This window comes from Triturus cristatus, chromosome 1_2 (genome assembly GCF_964204655.1).
Source record: "Triturus cristatus chromosome 1_2, aTriCri1.1, whole genome shotgun sequence".
Classification (NCBI taxonomy): Eukaryota; Metazoa; Chordata; class Amphibia; order Caudata; family Salamandridae; genus Triturus; species Triturus cristatus.
Window position 1 is genome coordinate 279,976,919 of NC_140580.1, and position 14,648 is coordinate 279,991,566.

Consider the following 14,648-nt stretch of genomic DNA (forward strand, 5'->3'; position numbering starts at 1 on the left):
CTCTACATTAGTGAAGGATTCCACAGTGTTGTTATGAGCAGTAGTATGCATTACAAGATTTGGGAAACACATGTTTGGGGTCAATGAGAGGCGCCTCTCCGTGTTTTGAATAGCATCTGCAACTACACCTATGGTTTTTTGTAGCATTAAGTCTATAGCTGTAAGAGACGGTAGTGGTGTGGATGGTACAGTTTTCTTTCTGGTGGTTGATCTTGTTGCCACGGGGGTCTTTCTCACTTTAGTCATTCTATACAGGGTCACTGAATGAAATAGCTATGGGACTGGGCACTTATAAAAAGCTACACTTAGCTATTGTACAAGGCCACACGGCCAATCGTATGTCCTAGGGACACCGTACTAATGTCACCTCAATGATGTGTCCCAGGCCACGGATGGATCCAAGGGGGGTGGCCCGTCCCGTCTCCTTCTGTCCCCTGAGGGCCACAGAGGGCCCGCCCTTTGCCCGGGCTTAGCCCGGCGCCCGCCCGCCCGCGCGCGTCCCGCGACGCGGGGGAGCAACGGTCTTTTAGTGCGCCTCCGGGCGCGTAGGTGGCGTCAAGGGGCGCTAGGGCGCTTGGGAACTGTAGTCCCCCGCTTCCTGGCCGCAGGATGGAGTAGCGGCGGCGGCGGGGTTGCACCCAGCGTGGAGAGCAAAAGGAGCGGCTGCAAGAGTGACGGTAAGGGAGGGCTCCAAGAACGTTCCCCGTCCGGCAGGGCAGATCTGTGTGTCTCACCAGGGTTCTGCGAGTAGGCTTCCCGCTCCCCCGAGGGAGCAACGGTCTTTTAGTGCGCCTCCGGGCGCGTAGGTGGCTTCAAGGGGCGCTAGGGCGCTTGGGAACTGTAGTCCCCCGCTTCCTGGCCGCAGGATGGAGTAGCGGCGGGGTTGCACCCAGCGTGGAGAGCAAAAAGAGCGGCTGCAAGAGTGACGGTAAGGGAGGGCTCCAACAACGTTCCCCGTCCGGCAGGGCAGGTCTGTATGTCTCACCAGGGTTCTGCGAGTAGGCTTCCCGCTCCCCCGAGGGAGCAACGGTCTTTTAGTGCGCCTCCGGGCGCGTAGGTGGCGTCAAGGGGCGCTAGGGCGCTAGGGAACTGTAGTCCCCCGCTTCCTGGCCGCAGGATGGAGTAGCGGCGGCGGCGGGATTGCACCCAGCGTGGAGAGCAAAAGGAGCGGCTGCAAGAGTGACGGTAAGGGAGGGCTCCAACAACGTTCCCCGTCCGGCAGGGCAGGTCTGTGTGTCTCACCAGGGTTCTGCGAGTAGGCTTACTCAACATAAGTAATCATAAAGGATACCTGAGGAAATTAGTATATCAAGCTGATACACGGAATGCAAAATTCATTAATGAATCACTTCAAAAATAAATATTCTACACAAAACTGTCAATTTAAAAATTAATTCTTTAACACTGGAATGTTATGGATCTTTACAATGATTTGAAAGAAGGTTTCATTGAAAATTATTTTCGCTTATCTGAGACACACTAATTTGAAAAAAAAGATAATATTTTCAAAAGTAAAAAGAGGGACCTATCAACAAAGAATTGTATTATTTGTAATCATGTGCGTCTTTTTGAAGTATGTGTATTTTCAGAATGTGATTAAATTGAATGTGGTCTTCCATTCCCACATAGGGAAAAGTATTCCACTGGGAGGTTATGCCACATGTCAAATAAAACAGCATGCATAGTACTAAAGGGGCCATCCAGTTTAGTAATAAATGTGAAAAGCACTGGAATAAGGAGGTGGTGATGCGCTTTTTACTATTTTTAATTTTTGTTTAATAAATTATTAATGAACATGACAGTTAATCATTGTTTGCGTATATTCTAGTATCATTTTATATTTAGGTTTGCCATAACTCATGATTTCGCATTAATAAATAATCTTAGTTAGAATGTGTTCATGTTCAGTTGGCCATTTTCACTTTTGGCCTTGTTAAATGAAAGTGTGTTTCTGCTTGCTCTGTATAATCTTTTTCTCATTTCTGATGCCAAGTTTCAACAGTTTTCTCATTAAAACTGTATTGTTATTGTTAAATGCCATGTGAAGGTCATTGAGTGTATCATTTAGTGAGCTGGACAGTACATTTTAGCCCCTGTGTGTGAGACAACCAGCAGAGCTGAATCCTCCCCTGTGCAATATTTGTGAAGGCAATGAGCCTGAAAATCTTCCATTGTATGATTTATGAGAAGAGCGCCGACACCGAGAGTTTTGTGAATATTTAGATTTTGATTAGTTCCCTCTCTATAGAAACCATAAGTAGTGCCTATATTGTTGAATTTAATGATTTTAATGGTGAATTGTCCACCTTGGAAGGACCTAAGTACCGGATATAGGGGCAGCAAACATCACATCACTCCCTACCATTGGATCTCGCTTTCTTAGCGCCGTGATATCCTTTTGGATGACTGTTGCACTCTATAAATAAATAAATATAATATATGGAAGGCAGACGCTGTTCTGCCACTCTTGAGCCCCATGCTTATTTTATTTCTGCTGATAGAGTTAATCTCTTGAGCAAGCACATTTCTTCTCTGTCTACTTGAAGCCTGCATTTTGTTCTGCCTTAGGCTATAGGCTATATTTGCTGACACCTGCTGTTTATACTTCCCTGACTCCTCTTCTGAAACCTTAGCTTAGCATTAAGGAGTTTCCCTTTAGAGAAATGAATCTTTAATGATTTCCCTACAATAATCTTTAAATAACTCAGCTTTAGATTTGCTATTTTGATTTGCTTGTACTTTATTGACTTATGCTGTAACCTGGTGATTATTGATTTATGACTAATCGGACATATTTGAGTTTGTAACTTTGCTAATCTGCTAATAAACCTTCACGGTTGTCAAATTACCACTCTTTCATTCTTGTGGGGCAAAATGTGCTTCATTGTTATTGATATGTTGATGAACTGTTGATGTGAAGCTTAAATTTGAGACAAATATCTATCCACCGAGTAAGTTGAGATTCTGTTTTTGCACCAAGCCTTTGTACAGTGCAAACACCGTCCTTATCTGCTAGGTCAGAGGTATCACCTACATTAATGCATCACTTTGCAGTTTTGAATCATTGATTTCCTCGTTGTACAACACCTTCACAGTTGCAGTTTATTCACAAATTCTTTGAAAGGAGGAGAGATGAAAGATGGGTGTTCCCTTTACCTTATTCTCCTGAAGTGGCAAGGAAATGAACCCCTAACAAAGATCAAAATTGTGCTCATAATGATTTTCCCTTTCGGCTCTCAAGTCTAATTAAAAAGGTTTGAATGGGTGCTTTCTGAGCAGTCTCTTGAAGCGCTATAGAGACTGGGACCACCCAAGGAAGAGTCAAATCCACCATGACCTCAGTATCTTTCCTCATTGTTTGGAAACACATACTGTGTATGGGGGTAATATCTATGTGCTCTGTGTTCATTCCTGGCTCATGATGAGGCAGAGAAAATTCAGCCGAGGGAAGAGGGGAGCAGGAGCTGAAAAGTTATGTGCCTTTTCCTGTTTTGAAGGTTGTGGCATGGTTGTAACTATTTTGCTCTTTTCAGGAGCTTGTGGAGGCATAGCTCTTTCTCCGCCCTTTAGCTGTTTTTCTAATGTAACAGAGAATGATAGTTGTGGTGGCAATATCTGGTTCTGGTAGAAGGGCCAGCATAGATGTTTCTTTGCTCAACCCACATAACCTTTGTGTGAATAGTTGTTGTAGATAATGGATCCGCTGGAAAGCTTCTACAGAAGCCTCTATGAAGTAATTCGTTTTACCTTATCCAGTGCCTGGTTGAATGTAGAGAGAGGACATGCTCACATTTTTAGTTTGTCTCTGCATATCTGGAGTATAACTTATAAAGTAAATTCAAGCTTCAACCTCGGGACATTTGGAATTATGAATGGCGAGCCTGGGATGAAGTTCACTCCTGGCTTTACGTCTGTTAAACAGGGATTTGGTGTTTCCTGTCATTCTGAAAGCTAACATTATTTGATGCAGACTGTAAGTGTGCATGCTTTTATCTTTTTTTCTATTTATGGAGGATTAGTGTGATTGGATGTGTGAAGCAGTGGAGTGCCTGTTGATCGCTGTCCTATTTCTTCCACCTTTGTTAATGTAATAATTGATTTAGGCGTGTTCCACATCTTTAGAAGTAAGGAATGGATAGTAATGAGAGAGTGGGCTGAAGAGTTTTTCTGTCTTGTGCCAAGGCCCCCTGAAACTAGCCTCTTAGAGAGTGAGGTAAATTTGAGAGATTTGTTCCAGAGTCCATGCAGAGAGGACTGATATACAGCAGCCTGTTTGATGAAAGCTTCCTATTAGTTTTGTTACTGTTAAGCTTCCTTGCAACTCTTTCAGATAAAGCTGGCTTGATACACCTGTGCCTCTTGTGTTTCTTTGTATTCTAGTCTAGAGAATTCCTGCTGTGGCCTTTTTACTTAGGTCGCCTTGTCCTATGCCCTGTTTATTATGAAAATGGACGTGAAGTGTACTGAGAGCTAGTGTTGTCTTCTTTACTAGTCATGACAGACTTGTTTTCCGTCTTACCTGTCCAAGAATAGATTTATAATACATATCCAACATCTGGTGAATGGTTTTCTTCCTTGGTGTGCTTACCACCATGAGTGTAATCATTAACATCATTTACTTGGTATTTGTCGAACATTCACATATGGGGAATACTTTTTATGTACAGACAGTTCAAGGACTCACTATTCTGACCCTTGTTCAGTCTCATGGTACATGGATAGTGCAAATATATTTTGAGGTCACAAAGATGAAGACTCCTGGTCCATTCCTTGTTACCTACTATGAATTAAAGATTATTTTGCCAGGTCTGATTATGATTACATGACCTTCAAAACTCACCAGAATAAACCTTCCATGCGCTACTTTTCTTCTTGCATGCCAGTCATACCTTACGGGATTCTCTATGAAGGTGGATATCTTTGTAGGGTTTATTACCCTTTAGAAAGTAAGAGCCTAATTGTAAATTGTCTCTTTGCAGAAAGGAAATATTTTCATAACGGATTACAAATTACTTGACGGTATCCCTGCCAATACGACAGATCCAAAAACTGTACAGTACATTGCTGCTCCAATATGCTTACTGTACAAGAATATTGAAAACAAGATTGTCCCTATTGCTATCCAGGTAAGTTTAACTATATATTGGGAGCCTTTATGCAACTGTTTTATAGTACTTCAAGTCTGTGCTGGACAATAATCTAGAAAATGGACGAAAGAACACTTTAATGTAGGTCGTACATGATTTTTAATATGGAAGTAGAGAATACTAGCTTAATTGTGGCTACAGACATTTAATTAAGGAGAGATTTGTTTCAAGTTAATGAATTTGATTAGACTAATCAAAGGTGACTTGTCGTTTTAACACATGGCCAACCTGAAAGGAGGGTTGGAGTATTTAAACGTAGACAAAGGGAGAGTTTGATAGATGGTTGGTAATTGATTTTTGAAATGTGATATTTCCCCCACACAGTGACCGTAGAGTAAAGGAAATTACACTTGAGGATTCTCGTTGCGATTTAGTAGTTGCTCCAGAAATCAGAGAATATTTGGTTACCAGCCAATACTAAAGGTTGTCTAATCTTTCTTCCACCGCCTTTTGGTTCATTTGGCTTGAGCTACATTTAGAAAATTGGCCATATTATTTCTTGAATGTATTACTTCTTGCTCCAATATTAGCCATCCACCTCCCCCTCCACTTTGTGCCCTCTTCTTTCGTCCTAGTGGTGTTTTCGATGATTTGTTTTGAAACAAAAAAACAGAGCATGCAACATTCCATTTTTTCATGTGTTTTTTGTGGAAAATGTGTGCTTGTGTCAAAAATTGACATAAGGACGCATTTTGTACTAAAATAAAGCCATAAATCATTGATTGCAAAATTACATATATATTTTTCATAATTTCCCTAAAATTTCACACACTTACTTGAAAACAAAGCACATTTTACACACCCCTACACCTGTCAGCTCTTTATAACTTACTAGAACTTTGAAGTTGGGTGCTACACCCTGTACCCCCCACTCTCCATGAACTCTATAGTCATTGCTGAACCTGCACTCTGTACGCACCACTCACCCTACATTTACACAACTCACTTTCTGCACGCTATAAACATTGCTTATGTTGCACTTACACAGGGAAACGTCTTCTGTAGCACTCACATAGAGCGCCGCTCACTTTTATCCACATAGGTACACCTCTCACCCTGTACTCACTGAGGCACACCACTCACCCTGCACTCACAACACTCACACACATAGTCACAACACCTTTTACCGTGAACTCAATGCACACTGCTCACCATGCAGGCACAGTGCTCTCTCCCTCAACCTGCACTCTAAACACACTGCTCTCCGGCACTCTGTACAAGCCGCTCACCCTGCCTACTGCTCACCCTGACCTCTATGCACTGACAGAGGTACACCCATGACCATGATAAACACCCTGTTCTTCCAACATTCTGTACACATCGCTCAGACTGCACACACACTACTCTCCTTGCACTCACAGAGGCCTATGTCTTACACGTAATCACTTTGTTCACACTGCTCATCCTGCACTTTGATACACTGATCCCCCTGCACTCTAAACACTGCACCCTGAAATCATACAGGCAAACTATTCATACTGCACTCATACAGGGACAGTGCTGTCCCTTCACTCATACAGGCACACCACTCACCCTGCACTTACAGAGGCACACTGTGCACGCTGCACTCACACAGGCACAACTCTGTAAACACTGCTCACCCTACTCTCTTTACAAACCACTCAGTCTGCATTCTACCAGGCACTTTATGCACACCGCTCAACCTGCCTTCTGTACAGACCACTGACCCTGCACTCACAGAGGCAACCCGCTCAACCAGTGGGGCACACTGACCTCCCAGTATGCTCAGAGGCACAACTCACTCTGCATTCACAGACGCACCGCTCACCCCGCACTCCGTACACACCGTCCATCCTGCACTCTCTATAGACAGTTCATCTTGCATTCATAAGGCACAACCTTACACTGCATTTTGTACACACTTCTCACCATGCACTCTACACACACCACTTGCCCTGTACTCACAGAGACACACTACACATCCTGTACTTGCAGACCCACACCAGTTTCTTTGTATTCACACAGGCACACTGCTCACCCTGTACTTTGTGCACACTGCCCACCCTCCATCCTCTACACATGGATCATCCTGCATTCACTTGGCACAACCCTTACACTGCATTAAAAACACACTTCCCTCTGCTCTCTGTATACATCACTCATTCGTTACATACAGAGGCCCTGCTCTTACCCTGCACTTTGTACATACTGCTTTCCCTTTATTGTGACTCACAAGTCACCCTGCACCCACCACTCACCCTGCACTCATACAGGTGAACCACTCACCATGTACTTATGGAGGATCCCATACAGTCACCCACTCCAACCCTGCAGCTAGCTGTCCATAGCAGCGCACTACAGTGCATGCCCGTAGGCGCCGTAACACTTCACAGGCTTCTGGGCCTCAGGCGACTGCAGCACAACAGGCTGTGTATGGTGCGCTTGAGGCGTGATGATGCAGGTTCAGCACCTGCAGCACAACCAAATTAAAATGCTCAACAGGAAATTGCAGACAATACAACTGTCCATTACTGTTGGGTTCAACACGGCGGTCAATCAGTTGGCAGACAATCAGACCAGGATGGACATTAAAAAGAGACAATCTAACAACTGCCCTTTAGAACGCTGCACTCCGATGTCAGAGGACAATAACACTCAAAGTCTCAGAGAGAGGAGCAGGGCTGTGTGCATGGATTTCTTGACCAGGTCCATTGGTAGGTTCATACAGGCCACCACTACCCTATCTAAGCGTACTGTGACAGTACAGGTGGAAATGAGCCACTTCAGTGGGGATGTGTTGAGGGGCCTTGGCCAGATAACCGCTGCAGTAGAGGCTAGTGGTGTGGGTGCAGAGGCTCCTGGTAGTGAGGAGTTCAGCATCAGCAGTATCTCTGCCATAGATGCACGTGTGCTTCGACGCAGTAGCAGCCACCCTCCTGCGTCTCAACATGGTGGCACATCACATACGGGATGCTGTGCTATAGTGAATTGAGTGGGGCCAATCAGGGAGTGGCTATATTTGTTTTTTCATTTGTTGTTGGTGCTGTAACCGACGTACATATTGACTTCATGGTGTGAAAATTCATGACAATGATAGCTTGTCTGTCAACTGTTTCGTAATACCTGACGTTAAAGGTATCTTTACTTTGAGTAATCAATCAAGTGTGGTGCCATTTTGTTACAGTATTGTAGCTAGGAAAACGTCTTACCTTGACAGGTAATGTGTCGCAGTGTGGTCCCTACGCCTTCGCCCCTCCACTGCTCTGCTCTCCTCAGTTGGCTGCTAAATAGGTGGACCAGGATCTTCCTCCTCTGAATCAGATTCAGACACCGCAACGTGTAATCCTCTCTTGCAGGCAATATTGTGTGGGAAGGCACACTTTGCTTCAATCTTACAAGCAGTTTCTGTTATATTTTGTAAGGCACCCCCACTCTTTTGAAGGCAGCAAAAACATGGTTTGAGTAGTCCAAATGTACGCTCTATCACAGTCTTGGTGCGACCATGTGCAGTGTTGTATTGCCATTCATTTTTGTTGGTGGGAGAAAGATAGGGTGTGAGGATCCAGGGACATATGGAATACGCACTGTTACCTGAAACTCATATATTAGTGTGAGACAAGATACATATTGCGAGGGTTGGGCACTTATATATCAGCATTTACATTCATTGTCAGTACCTAAGAAGTATCCATCATCGAACTCCCCACTTTCAAGTGTATCTGTATATTCTGTTGTGCCTAAACATGAAGAAGTCATGGGTGCTCCCTTGGTATTGTGAACCAATGTCAGCTATTATGGTGTGGGCAATGAAAATCACTGGTATATTAAGGGAATGCATATTTTTCCTGTTCCTAAAAAGGTATTCAAGATGGGATGGAGGAAATATGGGCACATGTGTCCCATCTGTACACCCTATGACCTGGGTAAAATTTGCGATCCTGTAATATTGCAATTTGGTCAAACGCATTTCCTCATCATTCCTGGGCATTTATATGTGGCAGTCAATGTTGAGAAGCATGGCATTGAGGAATGAGCGTAAGAAACGTGAAAGTGCACATTGCAGCTGGCAGCTACCACATCCTGGTAACTGCCAGTGGCTAGATGTAACAAGCACACCAACTGGACGTGGGTGGGGTTGGGGATGTTGCACAGAGTACTGCTTTCTAGGTGTGGTTTTAAAAGGGAAATTAATTCCAAAATGACAGTTCTACTTATCATGTATTTGTCATATATCTCGTCCTCTGTTTGGTCAAAAAAGGTCAGCCTGACATTGAATGTCGCATACTAGGGCACTTCACTGTCCTGGTTTCCTCCAAACAGCATGGCTCCCCTGAGATCTGTCTGTGGATTAATAGAGAATGCTTCATGCTCATGCGCTCTCTAGTTAGAGCCATCAAAACCAAAGACATCCCCCTGGCCAAGAAAGCATAAAAAATGGGCATCATTCTTGTCAAAAAGAACTGGGATGAGCAGAGGTGGAGTGCTCTAAATGACTCGTGTGCAGTCAGAGATTCTACCCTGTTTTGGAAGCTAGTCTCGCACGGTGGCGCCTTGCCTGCTACATAACCCACAAATAACGTTGCTCACTCTGTTTGGGTTGACTATTTTAGCAGTTGATACTCAGCCACCCCATCAAGCACTTCTAATGACACTATTCTGGCCTGCTCTGTCACCTCCCTTCCATTCCTCTGTTTGATCTAGCAGATGTCGTTCAATCTCTTTCAGCTGTTGCAAGGGGAAGGGCTGCAGGACCTGATGGCGTTTCAGCTGCTTGTTTTTATCTGACATGGAGAATTAGCCTCACTATATTTTAACCATTGCTAATGCTATTGCTACAGGGGCACCTTCCCGAGTCTTGGAGAGGTGCCACTGTAATGCTCATACACAAAAAAGGAGACAGGTCCCAACCAAGCAACTACAGACCTATCAGTCTCATTGACTTTATCCAAAAAGTCTTCTGAAGTTGTGTGCTGGCCAAAATCCAGGAGTGGATACTAGAGATGGATATCCTGAGCCCCTTTCAAGCAAGCTTTCGGTCAAGACTTTCCACCATCGATCAGGCCTTTCACTGTCTACTGGCAAACTGTTATTATCGGCAAAGGCAACCTTTATGTTGCTTTTGTCGATCTTCAATCTGCCTTTGATCTGGAAGACTCTTACTGACATAAAAATGCCCCTGAACATCCCGTCACTAGTGATACGCCTCCATGGGGGTAACTGCACGCATCAAGTAGTGGAAACCGGACAAGTTGATCGATACGATCCCAGTCCTTAGAGGTGTACGCCAGGTATGCGTATTGTTTCCTTTATATCTCAGGTAGAAGCAGATATTCCTTTGTTGGCTAGAATTAAAAACCTGATTCTCTTATTTGCTGATGACACATTATTGATCTCCAAGAACCCGAGTGGGTGACAGAAACTCCTAAATCATTTTGATGAGTTTTTTTGCCCGGGGTCTGGAGATCCACACTTTCAATATAAAACTGATGTCGTTCAAGCCCCAAAAATCCTTTTAAAAAGAGTATAGTTCTGGGAGTGGCATCACTTGGGACAGAGAACTTCTTTATTTATTTGGGTGTTACGTTTAGTGGACGCATGTCTTGGGATCCCCACATTAATAGAGCGTCTCTAAAGCCCAAACAAATCTCGGGGGCAATACTTAAAGAATACTGTGCCTCCTACACCAAACCTATTCCCCCTGCGCTACGCATTTATGAGGCTAAGGCATTGGTCTCAGCCCTCAACGGGGCTGAGCTGTGGGTCCTCTCAAACACTGAGGCATTAACTAGGGCTGAAAATACATTTCTACAAAACATCACCTCTCTCCCCCAGTACCCCCTTGTACCCACCCCTTCTGGACATGGGAGTAAAACGTTTAGCTGAATTAGCCCGTTATGCTACAGCCTTTCAGGAAGTAATGGAAGTTGACCAGTTTTCTAAAGTCCCCAGGCTTACTAAAATCAAAGTCACTTCACACACTCGGGTTGTCCGATCCCTGGTTTTCCAGATACCTCTTGCTTCCCTACAGCAATTCATTGAAGTTGCTCTACTGGGCAGCCACAGTGGTCAATGACACTAGGAAGGCTGCCTCCTGTAAGCTGGTCAGTGGCTTTCTGGGTTTTAAGCCTTTGTGTGGGTATGAGTCATAGTGGGATCAGGTGACTGTTCTAATGGATAGGAAGTTATCCTTTCAGTTAAGAGTGGGCGCTCTTCCGCTGAGAACCTTCACTTCAAAATGGTTTCGTGGGGTCTCTGACATTTTGCCAGCCTGCAGTTCCTCAGTTGAGAGTGTCCTGCATGTTCTTTTTGCCTGCTCAGCTTATAATGGATCCCGTAGAACTTGGCTATCTCCTATCTTTAGAAGCCTTGGCAAGCGCAGCCATTCTGCTGCCCCTGCATTCTGAGCTCAGACTGCAGCCCAACCTCTGCCATTCCAGGTGCTAAGTTCCTGGGTGCCATGTGGATGCTTTGAAGAAATGTACCCCCCTTTACTTTTATGCAGACGTTTGCGTCACATTTTGTTGCTTCCTTTATATATTATCTATGCCAGTGACACCAACAGTCTCTTTGCACATTTTCTGTATTTTGCATGAGCAAGTGGTCATTTTATCATTTTATTGTATTAATTCTGGTGTTTACTCGCGATTCATGAATTTTTTATGCTGAAATGAATTGTTTAAGATACTTATTATGTATTTTTAACTACATTTGCACATGTATGGCCCTGGAGGCCGAAATAAAGTTATTTGACTGACTGAATAGTATATAGTGAGGGTCCTGGAGTGGAAGGTTTGGAGACTGAGCTCAACAGAGACCTGCAGGAAGTTGTGGCCTGCTCCATTGATCTCTCTCACAGCTCACATGGTCAGCAGACCCGGCTGTACTGTGCTGTAGTGCAGAGTTCGGAATGGAAGTAGGAAGAGGGTATCTCTCCAGTTAGAGTTTGCAGGAATTGGCACCTTGCTCCAGCGCTGTCTGCATGCCTGCCTAGTGTCACATTGGCAGTAGCTAGCAGGGTGCTAGACTGGGCAGTAGGACAACCTTGTCGGATGCTACTTGCAATAGTACAACCAAATCTGGGAACCAGTGAGACAGGCAACGAGGTGTGTGAGGTACCATGTTATATATAGTGCACAACTCGTGCCAAATGGTATCCTGGTCCTGACGCTACCATGGGTCACAGTAGGCAATCTGAGTGACATACAACATACGAGGGAAGAAGGCAATTTGCAGTAGCTTCACCTGACACTGTTCCAAGACCTTCAGTGAATCTTGTGTGTACCTCTATTTAGCGCTATGTGTACTCTACTTTTTTATAAGTACTTGGATTGAGCACCAGCAAGGAAAACATATTCTGTATAATCATGTTGGCATATGTCATAGGAAAGACTCATAAGACAGCCCCTAAACCATCAAAACCACATTCCGGTCAGGTTTTTCGAGCATTACCCGGCAAGTTCTGACGACACTTCGCCTCAGTCCCCAGAGGGTATGCCAATCCATACTGACCACAACATTCATCCGACAGAGTCAACCACTAGAGTCGTAGGGAGATGAGAGAGACGCGTGGCACGCCCCACTCTTCATAGGTGTAGCTCTCTCTGGTGTTCCATCTCTAGTTACAGTGCAGGTATTTGCAGATAATACTAAGATGTAGATGGATCTCCTGATTGACAAAGGAACATGCAGAATTTCACTGTTAATCAAAAATGTGTGCTCTTCACCTTTTCCTCATGGTTTTCACCCTTCGCCTGCTTGGTTCAAGAAGACCTTCTGGTGAGGGGACTAAATTGGGAAAAGGGGTGGGAAAAACGGTTCTCACTGTATACCGGCAATATTCTTTTGTACGTTACACAGCTGGTCAATACAGATATTGCACATTTATGGTAAATATTCTCGTTATTAAATGAATTGGGATAAATTCCTCCAGTACCCATTAACAGGCTGACCTTGGAGACTATTCCATAATGACCGGATCACGATCTCATTGGAGGGCTTTGGATACTTGGGCATATACATAAAGAGAGACACAGAAGCATTTCTTGCCAGAAACCTGTAAGTTCTCCTAGACAATTTTAAAATTATATTAGACACTAGAGAAGGCTATTCATATCACTATTAGGTCATTCAACAGGATTACCCTGCCCAAGTTCCTTTACGTGTTCCAAAACACACCATTTAAAATAAACGAGTTCTTTGAGAAATTTGAAGCAGTAATCAGGTTATTACTGAGAAATCAGGGGACAGCACATATAGCTCTTACAAAGTTAATGCAAGGGTTATATGATGGGGAAATTGTGCTCCCAGGCTTTAGGAAGAAATATTGGGCATCACAGTTAATAGAGGATCAGGAATGTGCGTTTGCACTCCAGGATGAACCATCTGAAGGAGGGGATCTAGGGCTCATGGAAAGCAAAGGATACCCTGCAGCCCTATCCAGGTCAAAGTATCCAAGGGCGCACCGACACACACCAGCGTAGTATGTGCAATGTGGAAATCACAAATAAAAGAGAGGGGTCCCACTACACCAAGGGGAACAAGACACCAAATCAAGACACTATGTCAAATAAACAAGACCCCCTTGGGTATCTTATGTAGCATACATCCGTTCATTCACATTCACTCACAAGAGCCAGGTATTAGCACCAATAGGAGTCCGGAAAGGTAATATATATAGAATAATCAGTGTGTTTATTATTTATATCATAAAAACATTAAAAACAATTTATCACAAATTCCATGAGGGAGACAAAAAGATTTTAAGGGAAGTACATAAGAAGCGATGTCTTATAGTATAAATCTCTCACAGACACTCAAAGATGCATAGCTCAAAACAGACAAGTTCATAAATGCATATTTCATAAGCATGTCAAGTTTCTCTTTCAATTGTATCCAGAGATATTGCCTGTGCCTTTGTGAACCTGATACTTTCTTGGTGTTCAGAATCGTTGTGTAAGTCCTTCCCAAAAAGTCTGTACAAAAAAGCGACGCGTTTCGGTGGTATCTTATGATTCCCCACCTTCTTCAGGCTAGCACAAATGCTTGTAACACAACTCCCACAAAGACTATATCTAATTGAGGGTGTGCCGGAGACTTCAAATTGTCACTTCTTCATCAGTAACAGCTTTCAACCACAGAGTATATCGTACTATTTTACTTTCTGTGATGGGGGGCAGTCTCATCCCTTGTGAGATCCTTAAAGATGGCACCTGTGTTTCACTCGATGAAAAGTTGTAAAAACGTGCCGTGCCGCAATAGTTGCACTGAATGCTAAGGTCCAAGTTTTGTAACCCACAGAGGCTATGGGACTCCTTGTGACACCAGCTTGGGTCCAAGAGAAACGCCGTATTTGATTAATGGTCCACTTGGAATGCCGGTTGTCGGGACTAAAAAGCCTCACGACCTGCCTCTAATCTCCGTCTCCGTCGAGATTGGAGGCAGGTCGTGAGGCTTTTTAGTCCCGACAACCGGCATTCCAAGTGGACCATTAATCAAATACGGCGTTTCTCTTGGACCTCCATCCCAGTACGAGTCCCAGCC

The 14,648-nt window shown here is 44.1% G+C and overlaps 1 protein-coding gene across 2 annotated transcripts in view; it reads left to right on the forward strand.

Moving 5' to 3' along the window:
* The window catches only part of LOC146867160 (polyunsaturated fatty acid 5-lipoxygenase-like), an 854,256-nt gene that overhangs the window by 405,570 nt on the left and 434,038 nt on the right, over nucleotides 1–14,648 (forward strand). For both annotated transcript variants that reach the window (XM_085603708.1, XM_085603710.1), the window contains one exon: nucleotides 4,980–5,126. In XM_085603708.1, the coding sequence (XP_085459834.1) occupies nucleotides 4,980–5,126 (147 nt within the window). The remainder of the gene's footprint in view (nucleotides 1–4,979; nucleotides 5,127–14,648) is intronic.